The following is a 15,408-nucleotide window of genomic DNA, read 5'->3' as shown; positions in this document are numbered from 1 at the left end:
ATGGATTTGTCAGTTTTTGGCAATTTAGCTTTTCTTTCAAATTGCCCTGAATGGTGTAATACATCATCATGCGCTCCTTGGGTGGATTTTAGTGCGAAATTATACAAGATGCATGGTCTTCATCGATGAAGACTGTAATATACAGAGCAGATACATAACATAGTGATTACATAGTGAGTAAATATATACAGATTTCACACTGTAATACAAGAAGGAAAACATAAACTGAATATATCTGCAGCATTTGGAGATGATTCATATGTGCTCATTCATTAGTACACTGACGCAGCAGATACTGAGGCTACTGGGTGTTTTTCCACTTTTTCCCCTCGCTGTTTTTCACTGCTGCTTCAAATCCCCTTCACTTACTTTTGAGACTTCTCTCTTTCTGTGTTGTGTGTGTGTGTGCGTGTGTGTTTGGAGGCATTTCAAAGCCTGGGAGCAAGGAAAGGCAGGCACAGAGAGGCAGTGGCGGTTATGCAACGCTGGATATTTATAAACCATCCTCCCTCCTTCCTTTTTCTCCCCTTCTTCCCTTCCTTTTCTAGTCTCTGTCTCCTTAGCCCCTCCTCCCTCCTACTCTCTCCTGCTCCTGATAGCACGCAGAGCCAGCCTGATGTCCAAACATTAGCAGTGCCAACCTCTCTGCCCACTGCTTATGACAATGCAGCCATGTTTCTCCCTATTGGGAACCTTGACAATTGTGGCAGGTGGTTGTTACTCAAGAGGGGCGATGGCAAACAGTTAGCATTAACACACAGAGCCACAGCTGCACCGCAAATTGTCACCCTGTCGCAAATTGTGGCCAGAAATTATACACAGCCTCGCTATTCAGATGGAGGAGTGGATTGTCAACATTTTTTAGTTCAGCCACACAGAAGGGAAAGAGTAAAATGTGTTATAATCTTCATGTTCAATTAATGTTCATGTATGGCAATCCAAGACTACTCCGCTTTGTGTGTGCCTGTTTCTTTGCATGCACGAATATCAAAGTTCTCTGACTGAACTGTTATATACTTGTTTTTCTGTCCCCTCTTAACCTTGCTTCTCACCCAAAAAAAAAGACAACAAATTCACATCTTTGCTTTTCTGTATGGTACTTTCTTTAAGAATATTTCATGATCAAAACACTTGTAAATTGCATGAACTGCATCTTAAAGCATTACAACAACAACAAGTCTGGCCCTGAAGTAATTTCTTGAGTGATGGTATATAATTTGTTAGTTTTTTTTTAAGCTCGTTCTAGTCACACCTAAAGTTACATTTCAGTGGGGGAAAAATGTTGCCAAATGAGGAAAACATAACATTCAAGATGATAAATATTCATATCCTGCTCTTTTGTTGCCTTTATTCTTTCTGCACAACAATGTTTCTGAACATAAATAAATATATTAGCCATACATAGCTAAAGCTCTCTGTTCTTGCTTGCTTCTTCAGTAAGAATTGGCTGTTCATTCATTCCCCAGTGGCTCTTTTCCTTCCTACACCTGTTTAGCCATCGGTTTTTATCTGATTGACCATGAAATCAAACTTCTCCTTGAATTCAGCAGGTTCATTACTAGGTTGTTATCCTGATTTTGTCAACCAGCATTGGTAGTAAGTAGCTAATGGACTTTAGTCCAGTTAGCTGGATAATAAACACTGTTTCTAGTTGAATTTTTAATATGAAGGGTGACTTACATTTAAACATGATCAAAAGTTTTGACTGCTACATACATAATTGTGCATCAAAATACTGTGACCGAACCCACATGTAAGAGGCAAAATCATCCAGGACAGTCAGCAGAAAACGAGTGAAAATGCAGCCAATATCCAAAGAAAGACCTTCAGAAAAATTGCTTAAAAAATTATTAGAGGCAAAATATAAAGAAATACGGGGTGATGGCTCAAGATTTTTCCACAGAACTCTATTCAGCCTGCATGACTTTTTAGAGCTTAAAAGTCAGTTTTTTTTTCTTTTCTTTCCTTTTTGTTATTTCTTTTTTAGAATAAATAAATAAATAAATAAATAAATAGAAAACCTTAAAAATCATTCCAAAAATCCTTCTTTATCATAGAAGACAAACATGGTTGCATAGTGTAGTAGTCACATTAACTGGACATTTTAAGTTTTGCAGCTTACACTTTTAACTATACTTTTAGTCTTGTACTTTTGCTTTTGGAGATGTTACAAAATAGCATCCTAACTTAAATACATGACTATGGCTAGATACCTGAATGAGGAGAGGTTTAGGGTGCAGTGAATGGAGTTTTAAAGCAAGACGATACAACTTCAGAACTTCAGCTATTTCAGTTAATCATGTCATTGTGACATCACTCACACTTCAATTCTTTCAATATCTAGTTAGTATATATTTTCTTTGAAAGAACAGGTATATATATATATATATATATATATATATATATATATATATATATATATATATATATATATTATCCTATTTTCCCCAAATTCCCAGACTCTCCTATTACTTAGCCTAGAATTGTGTACTTTGTGGAAGCTGAAGTGACAGTTTCTACTCCTACTTTTAAATTCTGATTCAATTATAAGGAGCTATTGCACAACTACAAATCCATTCTTTGTTATATTATTCATGCCCTCCTCTATTCCCCTGACCACCAAGACTTATGGATATTGTAGTGTGTACCTTAGTCTGCAATGCCAAGATGATAGATGAGGTATGAAACAAACTTGATAATAATTACATGTAAAACCAGCAGCCGTAACTCTGTGGAAACAGAAGCTGGTGTGCTCCCTATTTAATGGGCATACCGACTGATAAACATTTTCTTAAAAAAAAAAAAAAACTTATGTGAAAGGCTAGCTGTACTGTAAGTACCTGAAGGCCTCGATGAGACGTTCCACCTTCTGGGCTTCCCCCTGGACACGAATGTGGGCCTGAAACTTCCTCAGCGCTTCGTCCAGCTCCATGCCTGAGAAATCCATCTCATCCACCACACAACTGTGAAGCACAGAGAGGCAGCAATGAGATAAGCAAAGAGCATAGGAGATAGGAAAATATATTACAATTTATAGCCAGATTCACTAGAGGTTGAGTAGAGGTTGCCCCTTCACTGGTGGGCTGGATGAACGTGTGGATGAACACCTAAGATAAAGGATGCAAAACTCTCACTCATCTGCTTCCCAGTCACAGCACCATTCTGCTTACTGCAAGTATTAGCCACGCACGGACACCAAGGATAAGACTGGGCCCGGCTATCTTCTTGTGCCACAGCTGCCAAGACACACATTTACACACACATATGCACACACAATGCCTCAGAGCAGAAAATCCTCCTATTACCTGACAACCCAAACTTAATTACTTTAATTAAAAAAGCAAAATATCCTGTCCAATGAGTTCACGGGAGATAAATATAAGAAGGGCAATTTGAAGGTGAAATGGGGTTTGAAGTGGAAGGTGACTTTGGAAATACCATGGGGGCAGGGTTAAAGTTTTCCTAGCCTGATGTTAGGTTGCCTATTGAGGTACAATTATAATTATTTATCCTGCCCATACCAATTCAAGATTAACTAACTAATTAACTTACACTTAGTGGTTGTAGTGTAGTAGTAGTAGGGATTAAATGCTTTAAAGAGAAAAGATAGCGTTGATAGTAAAATCGTCAATAAATAAAATAAGTAGCGGGTTCATGACATTATCCTTTGCCTCTGATCTTTTCTACTTGCAGTACTGCGGGAAATAGGGAGATGCACAGACACACTCTACATTATGATGGATTACTGTGAACAAAGGGAGTTAATGAGGTGAGTACTTGACTGTGACACATGCTGCTCCAGCAGAAAAGCATCAGATAGCTGAGTCTTCAGCCCTGCCATACACATACAGTATAACACACAGCACTGCAGAGAACAGCAAATTCTCCTCACACCGACAACATCACTTCAGTTCTTGATGTCCAGGCTTTGGGGAGGCCGATCCACGACTCATAGCGTTCCCCTGTGCGTGCGTGCGTGTAGTTTTTTCTAACCATGTATGCTTTTGCTGCAGTGGCAGTGTGTTTGCGATCATTGTCATGCTGGAAAATGAAGCTGTTGCCAATCAAATGTTAACATTTGTTTTGATAAGACCCATAACACCAATGGATTTATAGGTCAGTGTTAAGTGGTTTAACCAACAAAACAGCATTCCTACGGAAAAGGTTGGGTAGAAGAAATGGACTGAAAATGGGTTAAAAAGCAGCCAGTCTACAAAGTAAGACAGTTTTCAGTAAACCTGGAGAACTATTTCTAAAGACTACCTTAAAAATGATAAGTCTGGCTCCTTGTAAGCAACATACACAGAAACAATTGCACAGTACTGTGCAAAAGCATTACTAACTGATTTACTGTACATCTCTATTACCACTTACAGCAACACCGCTATCAACTTTATTAATATTAATTCCAATTATTAATTGCAGTAAATCTCGAAATAATTCTGCCAGTCAGCTCATTAGAGCTACTAATAGTGTGTAATGGTGTAGAAATTCAAGCCATACAAGATAAAGAAAAGTTTCTTCTTCTTGTTGACTAACAAGAGAAGCTAGTTTTTTTTTAGCAGTGTGTTGCTTTATGCTCCTGTAAAGCACAGAAATAAAGCCCTGGTGTCCTCCCAGGGTGCAACATAACCAACCAAGTATAAATGAACATAAACAGTGAGTGACATCAAAACTTAAGTGATCTCGGGCGAGAGTCTCCAGGTCAAAAGTGTGTTTGTGTCCCCTTTGGGCATTTGAACAGAGACTTAGCTGGCTGGTCAAAAGGCTCCAGGATGCGTTGTGACTTCAGTAATTACTTTACTGATGAATTTAGGGAGTCAGTTGCTAGTTTCAGATCAAATCAAGATTTAAACTAAAGCAGGGTATGTTTTACTTTTCAGTTGACAGTTTGGTTTCACTCAGGTAACTTCTTGCTTGTCACATCTAGTTTCAAAAAACCAAGACAAATTTGTTCAGCCTGAAGCCTCACAATGAATCTTGGGTGAAACTTAGCTAAGCCTATCATTTATATACAGTTAACAAGTTGAATGTTAAGCATGATTAAAACATTGTTTCTGTTCCTTTTTCAGCAAATAGAAAGAAGCTGTTACAGCCAAAAAGTTGCTATTCTTTCATATATGATGCACTTTTAAGTTATTTCAGACTGTACACAACTGCATTTCCATGGTTACAATGTTGGTTACATCTTTCAGTCTTTCCTTCTGCTTAAATGTACAGCTAAGCAAATAGACACCAATAGGACACCACAGGTTGGCCTTAAATGGTAACAAATTACCATACATTTGTTTCCAGTATCCTTGGTTGGGTCATTTATGAGCACAAATAGCAGACACGATCATTATCTAACCTTTTATTATCTATGCATCACTGCTCATCTTATGCAAAATGGTAGATGACTGGATGTGTAAAGCGCTTTACTAGTCCCTAAGGACCCCAAAGCACTTTACGCATCCAGTCATCCACCCATTCACACACACATTCACGATGGAAAGCTACATTGTAGCCACAGCCACCCTGGGGCGCACTGACAGAGGCGAGGCTGCCGGACACTGGCGCCACCAGGCCCTCTGACCACCACCAGTAGGCAATGGGTGAAGTGTCTTGCCCAAGGACATAACGACTGAGACTGTCCAAGCCGGGGCTCGAACCGGCAACCTTTCGATTACAAGGCGAACTCCCAACTCTTGAGCCACGATCGCGATCAATTATGCAAAGTCATGGGCATTTTTAGATATACCAATGAAACCTAACCTGCATGGTTTTAGAGAGTGCACAGCACAGATATTTTTCTGACCTTCATTGCTCAATGCTGCATTAATAGAGATAGTGCAATTAATAATTACACTTAACTAACAGACAGGTCAAATTGTGCATATTGTCAACAAATTATAGCACTTAGAGAAAAATTAAAGGCTCATAAAAGTTAAGCTCATACTATGTGCAGTGAGCCTGGATTGATCGTCTTTTTTATCAACTCGTCGACTGTCAGACCACCCTGATCGCCCTCTTCATGACTCACTTCCTTGCTCCACCACCTCTCTCTCCCTTCTTCCCTGGCTGTCACTCCTTGTTTATGTAATGTCAGACGAGATGCTCTTTAGCCTAAGTACATCAGCCCTCTCCTCCCCTCTTACATCTCTCCCCATACACTCTGGCATAATTACACATCTGCATGGGAAAACACACGCACACATAAAACACAAACACAAACACACACTATCGTTGACTCGCTTGCAGCGCCTTGGAGAGAAATAGACACATCTGTCTGCAGAACGCCACTTAAACTGTACTTTATGTTTACAAAGCTGCGATGGCAGGTATGCATACAAATACATATGAAAATAAAAAGACATAAAAGGCCAGATGGAGCCATATTTTAAGCAGCCAATGAGTAGATGACAGGCTGAAAACAAGATCTCATTTTTCATGCTAAACAAGTACACCGTGTTATCAGTAAATGAGTCCTTGGGGTGTCCATTTTCTGGCACCCAAATCTATAACCACAAATTGGCTTAATTGTCTTGAGACACTTTAACTATTGTTGTTTATGCACCAAGAAATGTGAAGGGAATGAGACTTAGTTTGCTTTATGAGGAGAGGAGGGAGATACCATAACCACATATTGATGCAAGGCTAGGTCACATGCACATACAGCCTCCCTGTAGTTGAAAAGTCACATGCTTGCAGACACGTGCACACACACACGCACACACACACACACGCACGCAGACTCACATATCCACACCGACTCATTCAGGCTCAGTAAATCACCATGAGTGATTTTCACATTAGACTGCTATCCCTCACCCGCTCTCCTGTGACTGCACACTTTATCGAAAGTGCTCTCGCACACTTTTCACTCTATCACGGTCCTCTTCAACATCACTTTCACCCCGAGTGTTGCTGTTTGAGTGCTGCAGGGAATATATATATATATATATATATATACCAATATCACCTGCGCTGAGAATATATCTGTGGTGTGAATTTGAGCTTGAAGCCTTAAGAGCATATTCCTGTTAATAAAATGTCTTTGAAACCATGACGGTGTCCTTTTGAGGAAATATGGATATTAGATGAGCATGAGCTGGAATGAACAACTTGGTAGAGTGCTATGGAGTGTTTGTCTGACCTTGCAAAGACTAAGCCCGTTCTTGGTTTTGTAACTTGTACAAAAAGGCGGGAGATAAAAAGAAAGATCTTCACAACCTCATTGAGCTGATATGCAAATTTAGACATAATTGGTGAAGCACAGAATTTAACAGAGTAGAGGCAATTAGTGAGATAAAGCAAGGAAGGTGTTGAAAGATGGAAATAACTGAAGACGAGGACGGGAGAGGGATCTTTGTACTTTAAAAGCAAATAAAAGGCAATAAAGTTAATGACCTGGAATTAATCTTGCAGGGGGAAGTGAGTTGTGTGTATGTGTGTGTGTGTGTGTGTGTGCATATGAAGGAGACATTAGTTCTTGTTCTCTAAACCCCAAAGTTCATGTGTTTGTTTGTTTGTTTTTTTCTTCATTTATCTCATGTATCTATATTTTGTTGTACATAACACTTGTTTTTGAAAAGCATTCGTAACCAAAATGCAAATCCATTCAGCTTCCAAATGAATTTTAGTGGACTGTAAGGTTCTTGAGAGGTTCTTTAGATGAATATACCTGTACACAAAGACCAAGAAATGTCTACATCAAATATTAACGTCAGATGAAAAGAGTCATTTTTCAGATCTTAAAAACAATCGCATGATGGCTTCTGTAACTCTCAAGGAGCTCTGTCAGGACTGGAAAAGCGTCTTCCTGTTATCACAATTATCTGGGCTGAGACTTGATGTTATTGATGCCATACAGCTGGAGTTTTAGGATCCTGCATTTTGAAGTGAACCACACAGTGGGAACTCAGATATCTAAAGATATCTAAAAGCCTGATTTTGCACTCAAGATGATCAGACTAAAGACGCTGCTGTGGTGCACCATGGAAAGTGGCCACATGAACCTTCCAGATGAGTGATAAACCACCAGGATATCCTGGTATTAGTTTTTGGTTTAATTTCAGCTATCCAATCGAAATCAGATTGATAGTTTTGTATTATTTAAATAGAATCTAATTATTGGGAAAATGTTAAAAGAGCTACTTTTGGTCTCAGCAGCGAGCCATGTTTTATCTCACTGACAGCCATTGGAAAGCTGCCAAGTCGGCACCACAGAGACGGAAGGACTCAGTAAACAAACCTGTGCTATGGCCTACATGCAGTGCAAAGACTTTCTGCTGTTAGCAGTTATTATGAAAAGTGGAGACTACACAGAATTAAACTACAGTGATGCTACCTTTATATACACTTTAATGTGTTGCAGCTGACCAGCTAATGAATGCAGCTGTCTTTGCTAGTGACGAAAGCAGTCACAAGGAGGTTTTCTTATTTCACCTAGTGGCCAGTGATCAAATTACACAGTCTCTATGTGCCTAACATGCAAACTCCACACAAGGACCCTACCTGAGTTTGAGCCCATGACTCTGGTGCTACTACAAACTACTGTATTATCAGTCCATAGATTTCATAAGGAGTCAGCCAAAATGTTTTCACGTAGCATACAAGTAGCTATGGAGAGGAGTGAGCAAGAAACCAAACACTCCAGTCAGACGCAGCCTCTCAATATGCCCAACACGTATCAGTACCAAACACACACACAGATAAAGCAGTGCCTTATCTCCCACACTTCAGTACATCTACCCTATGTCCTGAATGGAAATGGAAGTTTATGAAATCTCAAAAGTAATATTTATGCTATCAGATCACAGATAAACTGTTCCTTGTTTTTCACTTCTGCTCTATATTAACAACAGTTTTAACATGGATGTGATAAAGATGAGTAAAATGTTATTAGGCCAGGAAAATGTTTTTTTTTTTTTTGCTTCATGTCAACCTCCTTTAATTTCTGTAGTAGTTCTTGCCCTACAAGTCAACCTACATTTACGAGCTGAAGAATCAGACAAGAGCTCGTTTTTGAATTTTGGATCTTATAACTTCAATTTGAGCTTATTTCAGATGTGCTTATGACAATGGAAACTATAATGAAATGACCGCAAATGAAAAAGGATAGATTACTGAGAAAAGATCCCCCCAAATGATTTGGGGAATCAATATCTGCAGTCCTGTGGGCTACTCACTCTAGGACATCTCTGTTGAAGGGCTTCTTGCTGTTGCCGAGGAACTCTCCAATCATTTGTCGACTCAGGCCCTTTCGCTGTAGCAGAAAGTGGGCAACACCGATGGGCGTGTCTGGGATGAAGCCTCTTGAGATCAGGAACTGAAGGCCCTTGTCAGGGTTACTGAGACAAAAAGGAAAGGGGAAACGTCAGTGAACTAAAGTGAGCTAGTGGCGTGACTTGCATGATGTAGAGTGTAGATATAAACCTTCCAGTGGCCACACTCTACATCTATATTTACAATCACACTGCATAACTCTTGTGCTATCTGTAAGTGAACTCCTTTCACAACAGAAAACAACAACAGCAACCACTGCGCTGCCAACTTACAGCACATGCTAAAAACTGCAAGTCTGGATGAAGATTTGGATCATGTAATAAGGCCAACTTGGTTCTTCTTGCAACAGAAAAGCCTTTTTTCCACCCTGTAGCAGAAAGATAATGGGTGCAGTCACACCATTTCTCCAGCTCTGACACACTGCTGTGGAGATAAATCTGGCTATGTGAGACTAGCAGTGGTTTGATGCTGTGCAGCTGCAATATTATGTCTCGAAAAATTGGTGAAATTCATTCAGCTGTGACAGATGATTTTTTTCTGTATCATATTGAACCAAAATTAGCAGAATTAAAAAGTCATTTTGTTCAGAACAGCGGTTAGAGACATCGCATATGCCAGTGTGACAGAAATAGGAACAAAAATAACAAAGGTAATCCTTTGTTGCAAAAGTTGTAGGAAGTGTTCAACAACAAGGATGCTATTTTTTGGTTATCTTTTAATTAGTCGAATAATAACTGGGCTAGAATTTATATCCACAATATATACTCTAAGTATTTCATTGCAAAGATGAGGATTTTGGTCTGACAATCTATAGTTTCTGGGTTCTTACAGTGTACACCTACAGAGTGTTAGTGTAAATAAACATAAATAAGGCTGTGTATAGTTACTCCCCTGCTGAATTACAACGTTAATTAACAACTACAACACAACACTCTGCTAAATTTAGAGGATAGAACAAGAATCACAACTGCCGCCTTAGGAAGCAACTTTAAATCCACACATATACACAGATATAAAATATAGCTCTACCATAGAATTTATTTCACCATGAGAGAAAAAAATGACATTTTTCATTCAAATGTGACACAATTTTGATGAATTCATCAGTAAAACCAGACTGGCTATGTTCAAAACGATGCCCTTGTTCACTCATTTGTCACTAGCTTTATAGCGGACACAGTTTTTTCAGTATTGAAGTATGTTGTATGAAAAGTAAAGTTTTTAGAGCTATTATACACTTTGTGAATGGCCATTAGTTAATGCTAAGAAACTATGAATTGATTCCAAATTCGTTAGATCACATCAGTGAGGCAGTTAGTATCTAACTCGTTGATGTAATTTATGTGCTCGCTAAATGGTCTTATTTCGTTTTTGTGTGTTGTTAGGTTGAAAAATGAAAACAAGATGAAGCACTCCAAAGAACATACTTCGGAACATTAAAACAGCATGTTCTGGTGGACAATAAATAATGCTTTTTGCAACAGTGTCACTGGTAATACAAAAGGTGTGAGTGGCCTTACAAAGCTGTTTCTGCAAACATCAGCAACTTAGTGATTCATAATTTTGGTCAATTTCACAAGTGTCTCCTCCTCAAGGTGGCATTTCTGTAAATTTTGCCTATTCTGTTGGTTCGTTTTTTAAAGCATTTTAGTTTTTAGGAATAATTTTAGATTCACATCTTAAATTTGAGAAGCATTTAAAGAAGATTTCTAAGACGGTCAAGGCTAATCTGAATTGTTTTAAGTTAATTCGGCACTATATACCCACGTCAGCAGCTCAGTTATTTATGCATTCCATGATATTCTCTCATTTTTCATATTGTGTGACAGTTTGGACCCAAGCAGCACCATCTACAATTCAGCCTGTGGTATCCTTATATAACCAATCTTTAAAAATAAGGGATAAAAAAATCTGTTCGGTGGCATCACTGTCACATTTTAAATAAATATAATCTACTTAGTTTTAAGAGTTTTAATCATTTGTGCTTTCTTAAATTAGTCTTTAAATGTATAAATAGGATGGCCCCAGAGTGTCTTAATAGATACATCCAGAGACAAGATAGCAATCGTATTACTAGGAGCATGGTGAACAGCAACTGCAAGATATCATATCGCAGATCTACATTTAGTCAGTCAGCTTTTTCCATAAAGGCTTGTCATCTGTGGAACAAACTTCCGACCGAAATCAAATTGATTACAGACATCAGATCCTTTAAATTGAAGTTTGGTTAAAGAGAAATCAGAAATGTAGTCATTTTAACTAATGATTTTTAATTTTATTTTAATTCATTGTCTATTTGGTTTTATGAAAATGTATGTTTTATTGTAAAACGTATCTATTTTGATTGTAAGCCCAACAAGGGACAATCGTTGAAAATTAGCAATAGCTATAAACTTATGTGCGTTACATCAGTTTCATGTTTTGTACATGGATTATGTTAAACTGCACTGTCCCTTTTAAATAAATAAATTCAAATTCAACTTGAATCTGAATAGTGGAATTTAAAAAGCGCACATGCTCAAAGATTTTGTGCCTGTAGCCTTATTTAAACTAGTGTGACTAGTATGCTAGTTTATGGTGGCTAATCTCAAAAAATGTTAACAAGGTTTGCAAAGTTAAATTAGAACTGGGTTTAAACAGACATTACTGCAATACTTTGTCAACTGTATGCTCTACATTTCCTCTGATACAGTATAGTTTAGATATAGATTGTATATAAAGGAACTTCTATACTGATAATTCTGTGGTTTTAGCATTGACTTTATATCCAAGTATCATGGGATCAAGTTTATTTATCTTCACTTTATTTTTACACCAGCAGCTGGTTTAATCTTAATACTCTGTTGCTCACATATAGCAGCTGCTACTGGCATGGCCATCTGTTACCAAATAAATACTGAAGTATTTCTTAACAGCACTTGTTGGATCACACGTATACTTTGTATTAGTTGTTGACTAACATGAATTTTTCTTTAATGTACAGTCATTACATTACAGGATATTATACAAATATAGTCCAAGTTCTAAAATGAATACAACCTCAGAACAGCAACACTTGACCTATGATAACACATGATGTGTACCGGTAATTATCTATTTAATAAAAAGTACTGTAAGCCAAAATGTAGAAGCAGTGTGTGAAAAACAAAGTTTAACTTATGATTCATCAGCTTTTAGAGCCACCTTTAGGAGCAACACCTTTAAAGAAATGTTTTCTGTATGACTTCATCAGGTTCTCAGATCATTGTGGAGGACTTTTGGCCCACTCATTTTACTTCATTGAGATTTGTGGTCATTCATTTATCTAGGGCTCTCTCAAAAATTAGCTCTCATTTCAATCAGCTTGACTGCTGGGCTTTGACTTGGCCCTTGCAACACTATGATACTTTTCTTTTTCAGCCATTCTGTTATAGATTTTCTTCTGGGAATTGGATCATTTGATTGGTGCATGATTACATTATGGACAAACATCTTCACTTCGGTCTCCAGAAGTCTTGAGGTTGGTTCAGATGCAACTTTTGCAAACCCAACAATACTTGTTCAGTCTTTTTTTAATTTGTACAGTAATGAACATTAACATTTAACATGCTAACGCCTGTAGAATCTAAGATGAAGCTCTTATTTTCTTTGCAGTTTCTTTGAACATTGCAAGGTCTGACCTTGGGGTGATTTGCTAATACATGTGCTCCTGGGGGACTGGTCTTGAATGTTTTCCACTTATCTTTCTCATTGCAGACTGATGGACTTCAGATTGTTTGGAAATGGTATTATAGTCCTTTGCAGACAGATGGACAGCAGTAGCTGCTTCTTTAAGATTGCAGCATTATGTTAAAACACACCTGAATGCTCCAGACCAGCAAACTTCCAAAACTTCTGCTTTTATAGAGGTGCTCACACTTGCTAATTATCAATTATTAGCATTTGATTAGCAGCACCTATCTTCTTAGTGGCTTAGTTTTTGTTGTATTTGTATTTAACCTGGTAAGGACTATTTTTACAATTTTTTTTTTATTATATCTTGATAGGTAAAATGTTCTTATAATGTGTTTACTCCTTTTCTTAGTTCGCAGTGCTTCATTCTGGTACCTAATGTGTTCAACTGGTGACTGGTGGTAATTCTTTTATCTCTTTGAAGCATGTAGGTATAAAGTCACCGTTACAGGACGAACACATGGTTACCTCACTATATTGCTCTTTACATATTCCAGAAGAGGCATATAATTCATCAAGCTAACATATGTGAATGAATGCCCGTATCCCTTGGATACAGAGACAAAAACTCATTTGGGACTGTATGTGTTTAATGCATGAGTAGTGCATGGAAACATTTATTTTACTGAGTGATGAGGTGCACTCACATGCTCATGCTTCAGAAAATTGTCGAAATATCTCAGCGGGCCCATGAATCATTGTTTTCAAAAGAGAGTACATCTCCCTGTCCAGCATCCGTTCAGGAGATTCAAGAGCTTTCAGTTGACTACATGGCCAAAGTTATATATGAATACAGGAGTAATATCTTAACTATTTATAACCATATAGCTGCTCCGGGGAGGCTGCTGCATTATGGTCACAGCTGTCCCACTCCAGTCTTCATACAGTGTTTAAACTACAGCCTTTACATAAGAGAGTGTGTACCAGAGCTAATGGGTTTAGTGAGGCAAGGGCAGGACAGAGGGGAGGATAAAGGGCAGAATAGAAAGAGAAGACTGGAAGAGGACCAGACTGAGCAGATGTGCGGGAATGGGAGGGTGAGGACAAAGAGTGAGAGCGATGAGCGCAGACTGGACTGCCTGAAAGCATCTGCTGCAACAGCCTCGGCACACTCTCAGCGTCTCAACCTCTCAGCTGAAGGTGCTGTCTCGCCAAATGGATTTGGCAGATATCACTCATTTGCAAAATCATGCAGGAAGTGTAAGATTTGGATTAGCAGTGCAGAATAAGCCTGTACACATCAACTTGTCCAAAGAGCAGTTTTATTTAAAAAGAAATATTAAAGAATTTTTGCAAGCACTATGCTTTTGGTCAAGGGTTTTGCTGCACAGGTAAACTCATTAAGTTTAGATCATGAAAGCACTGTTGATTCACTCTTGCTTTTTCATCCTTTCATCATGCTGTGGAGTGTTTTGCAATTTATTTTCTTTTCCAGAATGTTCCCTTATCAAATCTGAGCCTTAAGAGCAAAGATGCTATTTTTTTTTTTAAGATTATATCGGTCAGTATTTTATTTGAGGATTTTTGCAAGATGGTGCCGGATGTTATTCACAGCTAAGAACAGAAACCGGGTTCTTACAAAGTTTAGGCGTGACAAAAAAAAAAAAAAAACTGTAAAAAAAGAGCAAGAGCACAACATGCACACAGCAAATTGACCCACACCCGTGTAAAGCATGGGGAAGGGAAGAGTAAGTGCCAGACAGGACCCAGATGTCATGCTGAAACAACAACTTCTAAATATAGTGCTACATTCCCAGGCGTCTTTCCCCCTTGCCTCCTCAGAGCAGGCATAGTTTTTATTTATTTTTTGTTTTTTTTTATTTTTATTTTGCAACATCTCGGTGTAGTACGACCTCGCCATAAATACACCTCTCCCTTACCACCTTGATACCCTCTTTTATTGGCCCGCTATTTTATTGCTAATGGACAGATGTGCTGTCAAAACTGCGTTTTATGGGCCCTACAAGAGCTTAAGTGTCAGCACTGCATGTTGCCTATTTCTCCAGATGCACAGATTTCTGTTCCATTACTAACCCGTGACAGGTTGATGGCCGGTTAGCACCCCTGTGCATTTCTCTGAGTGGAAACACGATTGTGTGTTGTACCTGTAAACGCTTCAAAACCCCAAATCATTAACATGGACCCACTGTTGCACCAAACTGCTCGTGTCCATCAAACATGCTTTTGCAGAGCTTTTGCAGTCACATGCCTGCTTTTACCGTCCTTAGGTTGGTTGGTTGTTAAAGCACAAGTTTGCTACTTTTTACAACATATACACACAAAGATGACACGTTGTGTTTATTTATCTATTTAAGAGATAGCATTTGATAGCACTTGTTACAAAGCATTTTTTTGTTCTAATGAAATAGGTTAAAAAAAAGCGGTATGGCCTGTCTTATTCTTTAAATATTGGGAGCAAATGAGGGTAAA

General features: G+C 38.4%; 1 protein-coding gene across 2 annotated transcripts in view; it reads right to left on the bottom strand.

Moving 5' to 3' along the window:
* iqsec3a (IQ motif and Sec7 domain ArfGEF 3a) overlaps positions 1–15,408 on the bottom strand; it is a 119,666-nt gene that overhangs the window by 28,692 nt on the left and 75,566 nt on the right. For both annotated transcript variants that reach the window (XM_006780729.3, XM_006780730.3), the window contains exons 5-6: positions 9,171–9,332; positions 2,841–2,963 (exon numbers count right to left, since the gene is read on the bottom strand). In XM_006780729.3, the coding sequence (XP_006780792.2) occupies positions 2,841–2,963; positions 9,171–9,332 (285 nt within the window). The remainder of the gene's footprint in view (positions 1–2,840; positions 2,964–9,170; positions 9,333–15,408) is intronic.

Source organism: Neolamprologus brichardi, chromosome 17 (assembly GCF_056152115.1).
Source record: "Neolamprologus brichardi isolate AB-2024 chromosome 17, ASM5615211v1, whole genome shotgun sequence".
In the NCBI taxonomy this organism is placed as follows: Eukaryota; Metazoa; Chordata; class Actinopteri; order Cichliformes; family Cichlidae; genus Neolamprologus; species Neolamprologus brichardi.
Note: the sequence above shows the minus strand (reverse complement) of the source record. Positions and strands in the feature narration are given on the sequence as shown.